Source organism: Polypterus senegalus, chromosome 4 (assembly GCF_016835505.1).
Source record: "Polypterus senegalus isolate Bchr_013 chromosome 4, ASM1683550v1, whole genome shotgun sequence".
In the NCBI taxonomy this organism is placed as follows: domain Eukaryota; kingdom Metazoa; phylum Chordata; class Cladistia; order Polypteriformes; family Polypteridae; genus Polypterus; species Polypterus senegalus.
In genome coordinates, this window is record NC_053157.1 from 1481207 (window position 1) to 1497357 (window position 16151).

The 16151-nt window shown below is 45.2% G+C and overlaps 1 protein-coding gene across 1 annotated transcript; it reads left to right on the forward strand.

Annotated features, from left to right (window-relative positions):
- Positions 1-3968: 3968 nt before the first annotated feature.
- LOC120527070 (salivary glue protein Sgs-3-like) lies at positions 3969-11106 on the forward strand. Its single transcript, XM_039750108.1, has 4 exons — positions 3969-4019; positions 5647-5705; positions 6679-6723; positions 10760-11106. Exons 2-4 carry the CDS (start codon positions 5652-5654, stop codon positions 10982-10984), a joined length of 324 nt encoding a protein of 107 aa, XP_039606042.1. The 5' UTR covers positions 3969-4019; positions 5647-5651; the 3' UTR covers positions 10985-11106.
- The last annotated feature ends 5045 nt before the right edge of the window (positions 11107-16151 follow it).

Here is a 16151-nt window from a genome sequence, read left to right on the forward strand (position 1 = left end):
TACATCACAATGCCAGTTCAGGATGGGAAGAAACCCTTCAGTGACGCACACATGGAAGAAGACAGCTGACTTTCAAGTGCTGGCTGCCCGTCTCAAGGAGTCTTGTCAATGACACGTTTAGCTCCATTTCTCTCGTCTTTGCGAGTTACTAATAAACAGACCCTTGAAGTTAGGATTTCTTCTCCTGGCTCTCTTATCAGCTCTGTCAGTCAGTCACCGTCCAACCCGCTATATGCTAACACAGGGTCACGGGGGTCTGCTGGAGCCAATCCCAGCCAGCACAGGACGCAAGGCAGGAACAGACCCCAGGCAGGGCGCCAGCCCACCGCAGGGCACACACACACCAAGAACACACACGGGACAATTTAGGATCGCCAATGCATCTCACCTGCATGTCCTTGGACTGTGAGAGGAACCCCACACAGACACGGGGAGAACATGTTTTTGGTTACTCCTGCCCAAAATAACACTGGAAGATGAAACCTTCAAAGTTCTGCCTGTAACTGTTGAGTTTTCCTTTTCTAGATTCTGGATGAACATCCTCGGTTTGCACGGTCGTCCAGTCAGGAGGTAAGTTGACGGTGAAGATGGTGGGATTCAATGCTTAGAGATTTTCAGGATATTCTGAACTTTTATTTTACTGCACATGAACAATCGGACTTTCATTTTTTCATAAATACGCTGACAAGACATCCATTTAACTTTAAGGAGTTCCGGGCAGAGGAGATGCCCTGAAAGCTCGTAGTCAGCCTGTGGTGACGTTCAGATCTGCGCCAGAGGGTCTCAAAACTCCCCCAATGGATCGACTGTTTTAGGGCTTATCCTCACATGATGTGATTTTAGGAACATCACTTTTCTTTTCTATCTCTCCACAGAGTTATGGCCTAAGGCTCTTACCTCTCACTCCACCAACCTATCCCAAAGATTTGGCAATTCTTCCATATTTAATCCGCAATTTACTGACCACCAAAAGTACACCAAAGACCACAACTACAGTCGCCAACAGCTAAGGGGGCATCCCAGATGGAAAGTGGAGACTCCAATGAAAATGCCATTTGGATGTTTGCTGATTTCTTTTATCGCTGGATGTAAAATGTCATTCTAGACTTTTCTACCTGACACAATAAACATCTTTCATCAGCATGTCTTGTCTTGTCTCTTCTCTTTTATGAAGGCCTCATTTCATGTTGTGCCCCATGTGGGTGAGTGGCTGATTCGGCTCTTTGATAGACTGCAAGAGCTAATAAGGTCTATCAGTCTATTGTGGCCTGCAGGGGGCGTACGAGACCCCAAATCCCAGACAAAACCCACCAGACACGCAGTTCTGGGTTCAAAATCCAATGTTTAATTTAATAACTAAAATGGACCTTTTAATAGGCTTCTACTCAAAGACCCCATTCAGGCAAGTGTGATCCCCATCTCCTCTCCCAACTCAGACTCTTTGGGCTCTCTTTGAACATCTGACCTGGGAATTCTTCTGTTGCCCACCCTACTGCTTCGGGAAGAACTTCAAGGTCAGGTAGGACCACATTGGTCCTTGTACAGTCAATAGGAGACACACAGAACCTGACAGGGCAACTCCACAGGACCACAACTCCCATGATGCCTTGTCAGCATCCATACTGAGGCCTGGCAGACAAAATGCTGCCACCTGGTGTATAGAGGTTGCTAGGGGGGCACTGTGCCCATAGCAGGCATCCCCTGCTATCTATCTATCTATCTGTCTATCTATCTATCTATCAATATAGTGCTTTTCATCCATCTATCTATCTATCTATCTATCTATCTATCTATCTATCTATCTATCTATCTATCTATCTATCTATCTATTATATAGTGACTTTCACATTATCTATCTATCTATCTATCTATCTATCTATCTATCTATCTATCTATTATTTAGTGACTTTCACATTATCTATCTATCTATCTATCTATCTATCTATCTATCTATCTATCTATCATATAGTGCCTTTCAGATTGATTGATCATTCTCTCTATCTATCTATCTATCTATCTATCTATCTATCTATCTATCTATCTATCTATCTATCATATAGTGCCTTTCAGATTGATTGATCATTCTATCTATCTATCTATCTATCTATCTATCTATCTATCTATCTATCTATCTATCTATCTATCTATTATATAGTGCCTTTCACACTATCTATCTATCTATCTATCTATCTATCTATCTATCTATCTATCTTATTATATAGTGCCTTTCACACTATCTATCTATCTATCTATCTATCTATTATATAGTGCCTTTCACATTATCTATCTATCTATCTATCTATCTATCTATCTATCTATCTATCTATCTATCTTATTATATAGTGACTTTCACATTATCTATCTATCTATCTATCTATCTATCTATCTATCTATCTATCTATCTATCTATTATATAGTGCCTTTCATCTATCTATCTATCTATCTATCTATCTATCTATCTATCTATCTATCTATCTATCTATCTATCATATAGTGCCTTTCAGATTGATTGATCATTCTATCTATCTATCTATCTATCTATCTATCTATCTATCTATCTATCTATCTATCTATCTTATTATATAGTGCCTTTCACATTATCTATCTATCTATCTATCTATCTATCTATCTATCTATCTATCTATCTATCTATCTATCTTATTATATAGTGCCTTTCACACTATCTATCTATCTATCTATCTATCTATCTATCTATCTATCTATCTATCTATCTATCTATTATATAGTGACTTTCACATTATCTATCTATTATATAGTGACTTTCACATTATCTATCTATCTATCTATCTATCTATCTATCTATCTATCTATCTATCTATCTATCTATCTATTATATAGTGACTTTCACATTATCTATCTATCTATCTATCTATCTATCTATCTATCTATCTATCTATCTATCTATCTATCTATCTATCTATCTATCTATCTATTATATAGTGCCTTTCACATTTTCTATCTATCTACTGAGCTGCTGGTCAATGAGCAGACCTCCTGAGTGTCCCTGTGACATTGAGGAGCACATTGTGACTTCATCCTGGTGACCTTCTACCATTCAGTGTTGTCACCCTGAGAACGTGACTTTTCTTTTGTGATCTGAGTGTCTGCCACACTTTTGTGATTTTTTAGTTAATTGAAGTCAGGCTGCAGGGCCACCAGGAGCCAGTAGGGGGAGTGCTAGCCTGGTGTCCCCAGAGTTATTAAAGTGTCACCCCTAGGAAGACATTTAAAGTCCCCTGTGGCTCAGAGGGTCTAGCGTTTGACCAGTGAGAGGTAGAAAGGCCGAAGATGAAGATGGAGAAAGGTGGAAGGTGAGAAGCGGATTGCACCTACGAAGTCCCCCCTGACACACGAGGCTTGTGGCCGCGCCGTCACTTTGGGTTTTGTTGTCTTCTGTTCAGTTTTGTTTTTCTGTCCTTCTGTTAAATTCATTTTGTAAAATTAAACTTTACGTTTGAGTGATTTTGCCTCCTCAGTGTGATGATGTTTAGACAGCGGCGCCCCCTTTGGGTCACAGTGGCCAGAACAGCAGGACAGGTAAAGAGGAGGAAGAGGAGGAGGAGGAATCGTAGATTATGAAATACCAAAGCACAGACTGAAATCCTTAAAATCTCCGAGTCGGATTTACGGGGCCGCCTGTCACGTGGATTCTCGTCCCACACATTTGATTTGGCAACACACAGCAAGGACTCAGAAACTGGAAAACAAGGTGATCACTGAAGACGTGGAGTGTCACCAGAGACACCGCGCCCGTGAGACTCAGACAGGCTGATGAAACTGCAGCGGCTGAACTCAACGTCAGGATAATCCCCAGGATATGTGGACATTTCAACAGGCCATTAATTGGAGAATTGCAGAATAAGACCCAGAGATCCACTGGGACGCCCCACCCATGTCCATCTACCTGATTGGATAGTCCTGGTCCTGGAAGACCCTTAAAAGGAAGTCACCTGAGGCTGAGCCACCAGAACTGGGAGCCTCGTGAGTCCAGGATTCAGGTGAGCCATTTGATGTTTTATTAAGTTTGGAGTTAACTGGGTGGCAGACACACATTCAGGCCTCCTGTGCGTTGCTGATGGTCGCCTTGTCTGTCTGGGTCTCCATTTGTGTCCTTAGTGGGAAGCCGTCAAAGTCTGGGGGGATTGTGGGGGCCAGGAACTGTGATGAGCTGCTCAGCGTTAGGAAGGAGAGCAGGAACAGAGGCAGAGTCCCACCATGGGGGGCCTCTCTGTGGACTTCTGCTGATGTTCCTCTGCACGGTGGCTCCTGTTACAGAGGGGGGCATGCCAGTCAGTGCCCACACTCGATCAGCACATTATAGAGGAAGATACTCCACTACTGCTCTGTTAACCAGGCGCTGTCTTCAGGTGACCACCAAGTGCTGATGGACTCTTTGACCCGATTTTGGCCCTCTCAAGGACTTCAGATGCTTTCACTCCAAATCCATTTTGTACTGATTGTCCATCTTAGCATGTCGTACCATCCATTTACTGAACCCACTTATCTAGAGCAGGGTGATGGGGAAGCTGGAGTCCCTCACAGTCAGCATCAGGTGCTAAGTAGGAAAATACTTGACGATGGTGCCAGCCCACCACAGGGTGAACACACACACACACACCGCTCTGGGCCAGAATAGCCCTGCCAGTCCATCTCACCCTGCCTGTCATTGGACTGCGGGATGAAATCGGAAGAATGCCTGGGGACCTGGGCACAACAAGCCAGCTCCATGAAGGAAGCCCCCAGGACAAGAACCCCAGTCTGCTTGCTGTGAGGCAGCAGTGCTACCAGGGTGCGGCCGTGACACCCAACCTCTACTGCCATTCATTCTAAACTTTAGAACAGGTGGCATTGTGGAGGAAGTGAGTGGCTAACACCCAAAACAAAGTTGGCATCCCAACCTGGCCAACCCCATTTAATCAGAGCTCGCCTCACAATCGCCCTCTAGTGGCGCTCAACAAAAAGTCATCAGGCTGTCGGGCCCTCAGGTCCAAAACACGAAGCCACCTTCTGGGGACGTCAGCTTTTAGATCATCTGGGACCAGAAGGGGTGGAGCTTCTCAGGCTCCGAGACCCTCTGTGGGAAAAGACTGTCAGTGACAGCGCCCTCCCTCGTCCTGAGGTGGTACTGCATGCCTTGGATGAGCCAGGAAGGTGACCCTCAGCGCACACGTGTCACAACATTTAGGCTGTTAGTAAGGATTATGAACCAAGAATCCTAAATAGAGAGGAACATCAGCTGGAGTGGGCGGAGCCGAGGACACGCAGCGGTGACACAGAAACGTGACGTCTGGAAAGCTTTCTACTTTCTCTAAAGTTTGGGCACTTTTACTAAAACGCTTTGCATTAATGACCCGAAAAGATAACATTTAGGACGTTCATCTGAGTGGTGGACAAAAAATAACACAGAATGCAGTGGGAAGCCATTCAAGTCAATGGTGGGTCAAAACCCAGTGGGCTGTGGTGGCGGGAGGGAGCAGGACAACCAAACTGTCAACAGTGGAGGATAAAACAAGAATACAAAGCACAGGCGCGTCATTGTGCAACCACTAGGGGTCCACGTTAGCGTCTGCCATACCAGAGACCCCACGTCGACTGCTCACTGTGTGCTTGTGCTTCTTCTTTCAGACACCATGAAGGTCCTCGTTGTGCTCATGTGCCTCCTCGGCTTAAGCCTCTGCTTACCAGTAAGTAACACGCGGCCATCGTCACGTCTGTCCCCTGTTGTCACCTGCCATTAATGAGAATGGGAGGAGCTGCTCAGGTTCATGTCATTTATAGAGGCTGTGAAAGGCGCTATATAATAGATAGATAGATAGATAGATAGATGAAAGGTACTATATAAAGGTGCTATATAAGTGATATATAGATAGATAGATAAGGCATTATATAATAGATACATAGATATTCTGTAAGGCACTATATAATAGTTAGATAGATAGATGTGAAAGGCGCTATATAATAGATAGATAGATAGATAGATAGATAGATGAAAGGTACTATATAAAGGTGCTATATAAGTGATATATAGATAGATAGATAAGGCATTATATAATAGATACATAGATATTCTGTAAGGCACTATATAATAGATAGATAGATAGACAGATGGTCCTATATAACAGATAGATGAAAGGCGCTATATAAGTGATAGATAGCCAGCTCAGTCCTGTCTGTCCCACCTCGTCATTTCTTTGTCACATGTGTTATGAAATGACATCCCATCTTGAAGGGTGCCAATGATTTTGGTAATCGATGGATGGATCAACATAAATCAATATGGCAGTTAAGCGCATTGATAAATTTGATTTTAAAGTTGATCTGCTGATGAATTCTTTTTATTCTTTAAAGTTTTTAAGCTCACGTTGCTCTATTGGTATAATCGATAACTCAGATTATTGCATGTGAGGTGTGATATAAATATATGTAATATTTATTAATTAAAATGTATCTATTATTATTATTATTATAAATTTAAAACTATATAAATAAATGTTGTTGTTAATGGAATCATCTTTAAGACAGAATGCTCGTCATTAAGCCCAGATTAGTTCCAAGTGTGTGCCATCTTAGTTGGCACTGATAAACGCCTGATTCCTCCTTTGTGAAGTGTGACTTTTTCTTGAAGCCTACACGTCTTCACCGTCTTTGTTCTTCTAGGCTCTGAATGAACGTCCTCGCCTGGCGCGCTCTTCCAGTGGGGAGGTAAGTTGGCCACCTAACGATTCGCTGATTTTGCTCCACCAGGCAGCCTTAATTTTATGTTTCTACTGTCCTGCAATTCACTGGCATCCTGTCCAGAGTTCATTCCCACTTTGGATTAAGTTGGGGGCCTACTTACTGTCATGGCGTCCAGCACATATCACTGCTACTAAACGGATTAGGGTGTAACTGCGGCCCACAATACCTATGATGCTGGTCACGTGATGCCCACAACTTCATGGAATGCCCACAATGCCAGACACGTAATGCTCTTCCACAATCCGAATCACAGTGTAGCCTAGCACTCGATGCCCATTTCGTGACTGATGTTGTGGGCATGATGAGATTTTGGGGTGACAGACCTCTTGGGTATTGCGGGCTGCAGTCTGTTGGGTGAACCTCACAAATGGCTGACTTGATGTTTGCCATGTGAGGCCTGAGTTGGCACCTATGTGCAGGCCTTGAACCCAAGTAAAGCCAAAGGGGTTAAAGTAAATAAAAAGAAAGGGAATGTTAATACAAAAATCAGTTATGGGTTTTGTAAATGACACACAAATAATAAATGACAAGCGTAAAGAGACTCAGCGCCTCACTCCGCCAGCTCTGTCCCGTCTGCCTCACTTTAATATGCCGTATGTCCCCCTGCTTGTCCCTCCACTCCTTCTCCTTACTCGCTGACCTCTCCACTCCTATCAGTTGTCCCCTTGTCACAATTCAGCCAGGATGACATTTTAAGCCCCACTATCAAGCATATCCGGGGTCTACAAAGGGTGAGAAACTCGTGTCAGGACGCCCTCTAGTGGCTCCATTGAGGGTCAGCTATCATAATCAGGACACCTTCACATTGATTGGTTGAACCCAATGGGGCGCTGACCCGACTGACCGTCCTGTTAACTTAGCAGTGCGTGACTTCTGAGGTGTTACGGAGTTCGCTATGCGCATTTGGACGCGTGTCCGTTTCGTTCTTAACCCTTTGCATGACAACGTATTTCCCTTTTCTAATCCAGCAACAGGAAACGCAGCCCAAGCACACTTTAAAAGATGACCTTTTTTTATACCCAGGCTTTCTTTTTCTTTTATTGCCCATAAAGTTATTTAAAATGCTTTTTCTTAAAAAATCTTAGAGAATACCAAATTTATACCTCAGCACAAGCTCAGAAGAATAGGAGACTCGGCGTAGACCCTGCAAATCTGAAGCTGGGCTAGGGGCACATCGGCCCAGGGTTCAAATCCAACTCCTACATTGGCATGCTGGGAGTCCACCACCGGCTCTTTAAACGCTTGTCCAAGATTAGTGCTGTGGCCAAAATAAGGAGCTGCAGGCCCCAAAAGAAGTATTGGAGCATCAAGCCGTTTAATCACACTTCCAAAATGAAACAAATATGGCCGCCATGCGCACTTCGGTTACAAATAGTTGCAAGTAAAATAAGCCAATGCATCCTGGGAAAAGTTTGTTAAGGCACTCAGAACTCCGTCCTCCGGCTCAGTCGAGTCAGAACTGACCGCTTCTGTCTGGCAGCGTTGGAAGACCTGGAAGGGGCGGAGTCAATTGCTGTTGTCGGGGGTCTAATCACTGCTACCGAGGGAGAAGAGGAGGGCAAGGTTAGTGTGAGCGACCACTCGGTGCCTAGGGTGGTATTACCAGTTTCAGATGAGCCCAGAGGGCGAGCACAAGAGGCACATGCATGGCACCCTTTATTGTGTCCTCGCCAACATATGCAAAGAAGGCGGCATCATCATCCAATCAACATTGGGGAATGTCTGCAGCACGAGACTCACTATGGAGAACTTTGATTAAAAATTGTGCCAGGAGCCAATGTGACGAGTGTAACCAGTCAAAGTGGCGATGAATAATGGAGGCTTTGACACAAGCTTTTAACTTCAGCACATCTGAGAGGCTCTGCTCCGCTTACTCTTGGATTGAAATCGGCCATCAGTGCTCACAGCTCTGTGTCTGTGTCTCCGGCACTATATCAGTGTGAGGATATTATTATTATTATTATCATTATTATCATTATTGTTATTATTATTAATATCAATCCATCCATTTTCCAACACGCTGTATCCTAACACATGGTCACGGGGGTCTGCTGGAGCCAATCCCAGCCAGCACAGGGCACAAGGCAGGAAACAAACGTCGGGTAGGGTGCCAGCCCATCGCAGGGCACACACGCACACCAAGCACACACTAGAGACAATTTAGGATCGCCAATGCATATATTATTATTATTATTATTATCCCTATTGTTATTATTATTATTATGAATATTGTTATTATTACTATTATTAATATCATTATTATTATTGTTGGAGGTGTTGAGGAGAGATGGCAGTGGAGTTTCTAACAGGATCGTTTAATGGAATCTTGGAAAGTGAGAGGATGATGAGGAGTGGAGATGAAGTGGACTGGTGGGCCGATATTTAAGAATAAGGGGGATGTGCAGGACTGTAATAACTACAGGGGGTAAAACTGATGAGCCACAGCATGAAGTTATGAGAAAGAGTAGTGGAAGGTCAGTTAAGAAGTGAGGTGATGATCAGTGAGCAGTAGGATGGTTTCATGTCAAGACATACTTGGGATCAACAGTACAGAGTAATGGGGATTGTGGAAGAGAGGTGAAGAAGAGGGTACAGGCAGGGTGGAGTGGGAGTGAGCAGCAGGATGGTGTCATGCCATGAAAGAGCACCACAGATGAGATGTCTGCTCTGAGGGTGTTGATGGAGAAGTAGAAAGAAGAACAGAAGGAGTCGCATTGTGTCTTTGTGGGCCTGAAGAAAGCACATGACAGGGTGACTGAGAGGAGCTGTGGTATTGGATGAGGAAGTCGGGAGTGGCAGAGAAGTACATAAGAGTGGCACAGGATATGAACGAGGGCAGTGTGACTGTGGTGAGGTCTGCAGTAGGAGTGATGGAGGTGGGATTACATCAGGGATCGGCTCTGAGTCCTTTCTAATTTGCAATGCTGATGGACAGGCTGACAGACGAGATTAGACAGGAGTCCACGTGGACTGTGATGTCTGCTGATGACATTGTGATCTGTAGTGAGAGTAGGGAGCAGGGTGAGGAGACCCTGGAGAGGTGGAGATATGAGAGGAGAGGAGAGGAATGAAGGTCAGTAGGACCACCAAGACAGAATACATGTGTGTGAATGAGAGGAAGGTCAGCGTAATGGTGAGGATGAGGGGAGGAGAGTTGGCGAAGGTGGAGGAGTTTAAATACTTAGGATCAACAGTAATGGGGATTGTGGAAGAGGAGTGAAGAAGAGAGTGCAGGCAGGGTGGAGTGAGTGGAGAAGAGTGTCAGGAGTGATTTGTGACAGACGGGTATCAGTGAGAGTGACAGGGAAGGTCTACAGGACGGTAGTGAGACCAGCTGTGTTATATGGGCTGGAGACGGTGGCACAGGAGACAGAGCTGGAGGTGACAGAGTTAAAGATGGTAAGATTTGCACTGGGGGTGACGAGGATGGACAGGATTAGAAATGAGGACATTAGAGGGTCAGCTCAGGTGGGACGGTTGGGAGACAAAGTCAGAGAGGCGAGATGGCTTTGGTGTGGACATGTGCAGAGGAGAGATGAGGGGTATACTGGGAGAAGGATGCTAAGGATAGAGCTGACAGGGAAGAGGAGAAGAGGAAGGTCTAAGAGGAGGTTTATGGATGTGGTGGGAGAGGACATGCAGGTGAAGGGGGTGACAGAACAAGATGACAAAGACAGGAAGAGATGGAAGAAGATGATCCTCTGTGGCAACCACTAACAGGAGCAGCCGAATGAAGAACATTATTATTATTATTGTTAATGTTATTATTATCATTGATGTTATTATTATTAATTTTATTATTTTTATTAATAATGTTATTATTATCACTATTATTATTGCCACTGTTGTACCCTTTAATGCCCTCCTACAATATTCCTGGTAAGTTGGTGCCCATCGCGTGTCCTAAGATATTTCAGTATTAATTGTAAATTGTGACTTTTGATTATTGTTTTTTTAATATCCCCTTGTCCTTTCCACTTTTTTTGTTCCTCCTCCACAGAAATATGGCCGAAGATATGTTCCTTACCAGCCATACCAGCCTTACCAGCCGTACCAGCCATATTACCCCATGCCACCTCCCAGCACCGGAGTGAATCCAATGAGCATTCTGCCACTTCTGCTGCGCCGCTTCTTGACCACCACGACTCCCACCACCACGACCACCACCACGCCAACCACAACAACCACAACAACCACAACAACAGCCAAGCCCGCCGTTCGTTAAGATGCCCCTCAGTCCGACTCAGCGCCATCTTGTGTCCGCACATTTAAACGCCATCTTCATGTTGGCTCTTTTTCTTGTCTGTCTCTTCAGCAGCTTAATAAAATAAAACTCTTGCTCACGCACGTCTCTTGTTGTAAATCGCCTTTTTAATCAGAGCCTACGAAATGGAGCACAGTGTGCCAACTGGCCTTTGGTAAACTCATCAAGTGTAAATTTGAGACATGGCAGGATTTTCATGGATTTTTCAGGCCATTCAGCCTCACCAGTCCTGTCCACTCAACTCCTCCAAATTATCATCAAGTTGAGTTTTGAGGGTCCTGCTGCCCACCACACTACTTGGTCACTTATCACTCCAAGTATCTGTGGTTCTCTGTGTGAAGAAGATCTTCCTCATGTTTGTGCGACAGACATTTGCCCTTCACAAGTTTCCAACTGTGCGACCCCCCCATGTTCTTGATGAACTCATTTTACAGTCACAGTCACTAATACCCTTCATCATTTTAAACACTTCAGTCAGGCCTCCTCTTCCTCAGCTCTTTTAATCTCCCCTCATCACTCACCCCCTGTAGCCCTGAATCAGCAAACTTTACTCCTATTGAACGTTTTCACACAAATGGCGCAGTTCAAAGTGCTTTACAAGATGAAGAAAGAAAAAAAAGAAAAATATAAAGATAAGATCAGGCACTGCTAAGTGATGAAGAATAAAGTAAGGACCGATGGCCGGGAGGACAGAAAAAAAAAAACAAACTCTGTCCCAAATGTCCGAGGCCCTTGAGGTCTACCTGGTGTTTCCTGAGTGCTCCTTATTTCATGAGGAAGACAATGTCACAAAATTGGTTTCTCACGTAGCAGCAGCCCTGGCCCGCTCGCCGATGAAAACTCTCAGTAAGTGACGGGGTGACGTCCACATTTCACATTCAATCTGAAATGAAGGGACGGCTGGTTTTGCTTCATGCGCCGCCATGCCAGTCACACGAGGTGGCCGTGAGCCTTACTTCCCTTACATTTCACCCAGGAATGGGAGGCTGGCCAGTTGGCCGAGGTCTCCAGGACGCTGGCCGTGTCTGACTTTGTCTGCTGTAACCGACCGCGGACCCTCCCAGAGGTTTTTGTTTTCCTCTCCTCTGTCGACTTAATCATAATGTTACTGGTCAGACTTGCCGGGTTCCATTGGTGTTAATCCATTTTAAACAACAACAATATTTATTTCTAGAGCACGTTTTCATGCAAATCATGGAGCTGAAAGTGCTTTACAAGGACGAAGAAAGAGAGTAAAAAGACAAAATAAATAAGGAAATAGAATTAGGGAATACTAATTAACACATAATAAAAGTTAGGTGGTCCGATGGCCAGGGAGGACAGAAAAAATAAAAAAAAAAACAAAATCTGCAGGGGTTTCAAGGCCACGAGACCACCGAGCCCCCACTGGGCCCTCTACCTGACATCAATGATCTCAATCAGTCCTCATGGCTTTCAGGATTCATGTGGAAGAATTTGATGATGATGATGGTCATGTGGACCTTCAATCCATCAATGTAGGGATGGCATGGTGCCCTGATCAGCTGGTGGGGGCACAGAACGACACCACAGAATAACAGAGAAAGTAGGAGTTAATACGGAAAGAAAATGAGAATTCAATGCACAAGGAGAATTTCAGGGTCACACTAAAATGAGCCATGTGACAATGAGGGGTTTGATCGGTTCAGAGCAGGCCGCATGCCCGTCTCAATATGGCTGCCGAGCTGCGCTCTTCATTGTGTTGTCCTTTTCAGTTCAGCAGTTTGGTGAGAGAGAGAGTGAGAGAGGGAGTGAGCCGATTTATAGAAGTTCTGTCCAACCCCTACAGCCAATAGGGTGTCGTGGTACTGATCCCAGCCAATCCCAAACAGCCATACTTCAGACCAATGGGGGGGCAGAACATCTTCAGACCTGGCAGCCCACATGTTAAGGTGAAGCTTGGCAGTTAGGCAGCCAGGCTTTCCTATGGGGGTCGACTGAGAGACTTCAGAGACACGCTAGCCAAACTTCATCCAACTCTGTCGTAAATTTCAAAGAGACTCAGACTGGCAGAGGTGGGGGGCTTGTAAACATGAATGCTTCTCACTAATGTAACACCAACATCACCCATGTCACAGTGGACTCTAAGCTATCGACTTCCCGACAGTGTTTAGAAGCCATTAAGAAGGCTCACAGACTGTCAGGTTATATAGCGCCTTGACATGTGGAGTACAAGTCACAGGAGGTTCTGCTCAAGCTTCACAACACACTGGTGAGGCCTCATCTGGAGTCCTGTGGGCAGTTTGGGTCTCCATAAAGACATAGCAGCACAAGAGAAGGTCCAGAGAAGAGCGACTGGGCTGATTCAGGGACTACAGGGGAAGATTAAAAGAGCTGAGCCTTCACAGGAGATGAAGAGGAGACCTGACTGAAGAGTTTAATATGATGAAGGGCATCAGTCCAGTGGATCGAGACGGTGACTTTAAAATGAGGCCATCAAGAACACGGGGACACAGCTGGAAACTTGTGAAGGGGAAATTTCACCCAAACATTAGGAAGAATTTCTTTACACAGAGGAGCACAGACACGTGGAATGAGTGACCAGGTAGTGTGGTGGACAGCAAGACTTTAGGGACTTTCAAAACTCGACTTGATGTAAGGGCGGCACGGTGGCGCAGTGGTAGCGCTGCTGCTTCGCAGTTAGGAGACCCGGGTTCACTGCCCAGGTCCTCCCTGCGTGGAGTCTGCATGTTCTCCCCGTGTCTGCGTGGGTTTCCTCCCACAATCCAAAGACATGCAGGTGAGGTGGACTGGCAATTCTAAATTGGCCCTGGTGTGTGCTTGGTGTGTGGGTGTGTTTGTGTGTGTCCTGCGGTGGGTTGGCACCCTGCCCAGGATTGGTTCCTGCCTTGTGCCCTGTGTTAGCTGGGATTGGCTCCGGCAGACCCCCGTGACCCTATTCGGATTCAGCAGGTTAGAAAATGGATGGATGGATGGACTTGATGTAAATAAGTGGACAGGACTGGCGAGCTTTGTTGGTCTGGATGGCCTGATCTCGTCTCGAGTGTTCTAATGCTCTAATATCACATTTGCTTTGCCTAAATTACAAATAAAGACATACAAAATATTTATCGACTTGTATGCAAAATCTCACAATACAACACTTGGTATCATCTGCAAACTTCACCATTTTGTTACTTATATTCCTATCTAAATAATTTCTCTCTTTTATATAAAAAAAAAAAAAATTCTGGAAAAGAATAGCCGGGTGACAATACGTGATCTTCTCGGAAGACATTTAAAAGACCCGCGAGACAAAAAGACTGGCCACCGAGCGTCTCGCGGGGCCCGTAAACATGAGACTTGGTGCCACGAGATTGTCCCAGGGCCATCTCGCGGGGACGTGGAACATGAGATTCTTGCAAGTCACGCCTTTCTTATCACGGCCAGCGAAACACTGAGTCATGTAAAGTCACGTGGCACACACAGAAGAAAGAGCAGCGCGGAGAAAAGCGTTGGCGAGAGAAGAAGAAGGCAGATAAGAGATTACGAAAGCAGTGGAATTCGAAAGGCTCAGACAAACGATGGCGCGAGACACACGCAGAGAAAGGTACAGAATAGGAAAGCAGGAAAAGTAGAAAGTATTGTAGCGTCCCAGCCAGGTGGAGGCCTTTTTGGTTTGAAGTGACCGTTCGGTCCGATCGAGGGAGGGCGGAGTGCAGGCTGATCGCGGGGTATTGATTGATGTGGTGAGGGCGGGGCGAGAGCCGGGGGAGGAGGGGTCAGAGAAGGTGCTAGAAAGTTGTGCTTGGGGTCACGCGGGCGGCGATTGTTAAAGTAGAGCTTTTGTGACACAGAGATAGTAAAGATGGCATTACCGGAAAACAAAAGGTCATCAGAACCCGGTGTAATTGAAAAAAGAGCCGGACAAATCGAGGTCAGAAATAAAAGGAAAGGAGTGGAAAACAAAGTCTTTTCGCCTTCGCATCATTCAACGCACAAAACGTGGATTTACACGATAATGGACCCTACGCTATGAGAATCTGTGGTCCCGCAACAGTTAAAGCAACGAGTCCAAAGGAAAAAAAAAGCTTTTCAAATTGTATATCTGATTAACCAAACTCAGCGATTGGCGAGTGAAGAGAGCAGGTGGCAGAGCCCACTAGTATATTTATTAAAAATAGCAGGACCCCACCACACGGCCCCCTGCCGGTCAGTGCAGGATTTACGTATAAGCTACACAAGCTATAGCTTAGGGCCCCCGCCTTCTTGGGCGCCCCCAAAACAAATCATATTTGGCACTTACTTACTTACTTACTTACTTACATAGAATATCTGGACTTATAAAGTCTCAAATAGCTTAGGGGCTTATCAAGTCGAAATCCAGCCCTGCTGCTGGTCACCACTCTGAACATCGGCCAATTCTGATGAGGTTCCTCCCACCATCACCCTCTGCTTCCTGTGTCAATTCTGCACCCACACCCTGAAGTGCCACTTCTTTTAGTTTGATGCCCACCCTCTCATGTGGCACCTCATCAAATGCTTTCTGAAAGTCCACATCAATGATCTCATCTCCTCCTCTCTCCTCGTATCCTTTTGGTCCTCCTCATAGAATTCCAGCCTGTTAGTAAAACACGACCTCCCTCTTCTGACCCCACGCTGACTGTCCTTTTGCCCAGAGGGGACTGGGTGGTCTCGTGGCCTGGACTCCCTGCAGATTTTATTTTTTTTTTCTCCAGTTGTCTGGAGTTTTTTATTTTCTGTTTTTTCTGTCCCCCCTGGCCATCGGACCACCTTACTCTTATTCGATGTTAATTAATGTTGACTTGTTTTATTTTCTTACTGTGTCTTTTATTTTTCTATTCTTCATTATGTAAAGCACTTTGAGCTACTGTTTGTATGAAAATGTGCGACAGAAATAAATGTTGCTGTTATTGTTGTCCTGTCCTTGCCAAGTGTTGCTCAATCTTCTCCTTAAGAATTCCTTCCATTAATTTTCCTGTGATGCCCGTTAAGCTTACTGGGTTGCAGTTGCTTGGATCTGCCCAGTCACCCTTTTTATATAATATCGTCATTTTCCAGTTCCTTTGAGATTTCCCACCAGGCAGTGGAAAGTCCAAATGCACTTGTACTGGGGGGCGGGTAGACGACCCCACCCGAGACGAGTCAC

Bases quoted from the DNA above. Each gene is read 5' to 3' on its own strand.
- LOC120527070 (XM_039750108.1), top strand. From the start codon at position 5,652: ATGAAGGTCCTCGTTGTGCTCATGTGCCTCCTCGGCTTAAGCCTCTGC. The intron at 5,706-6,678 runs GTAAGTAACACG...TTGTTCTTCTAG, and splicing joins GCTTAAGCCTCTGCTTACCA to GCTCTGAATGAACGTCCTCG. The intron at 6,724-10,759 runs GTAAGTTGGCCA...CCTCCTCCACAG, and splicing joins CGCGCTCTTCCAGTGGGGAG to AAATATGGCCGAAGATATGT.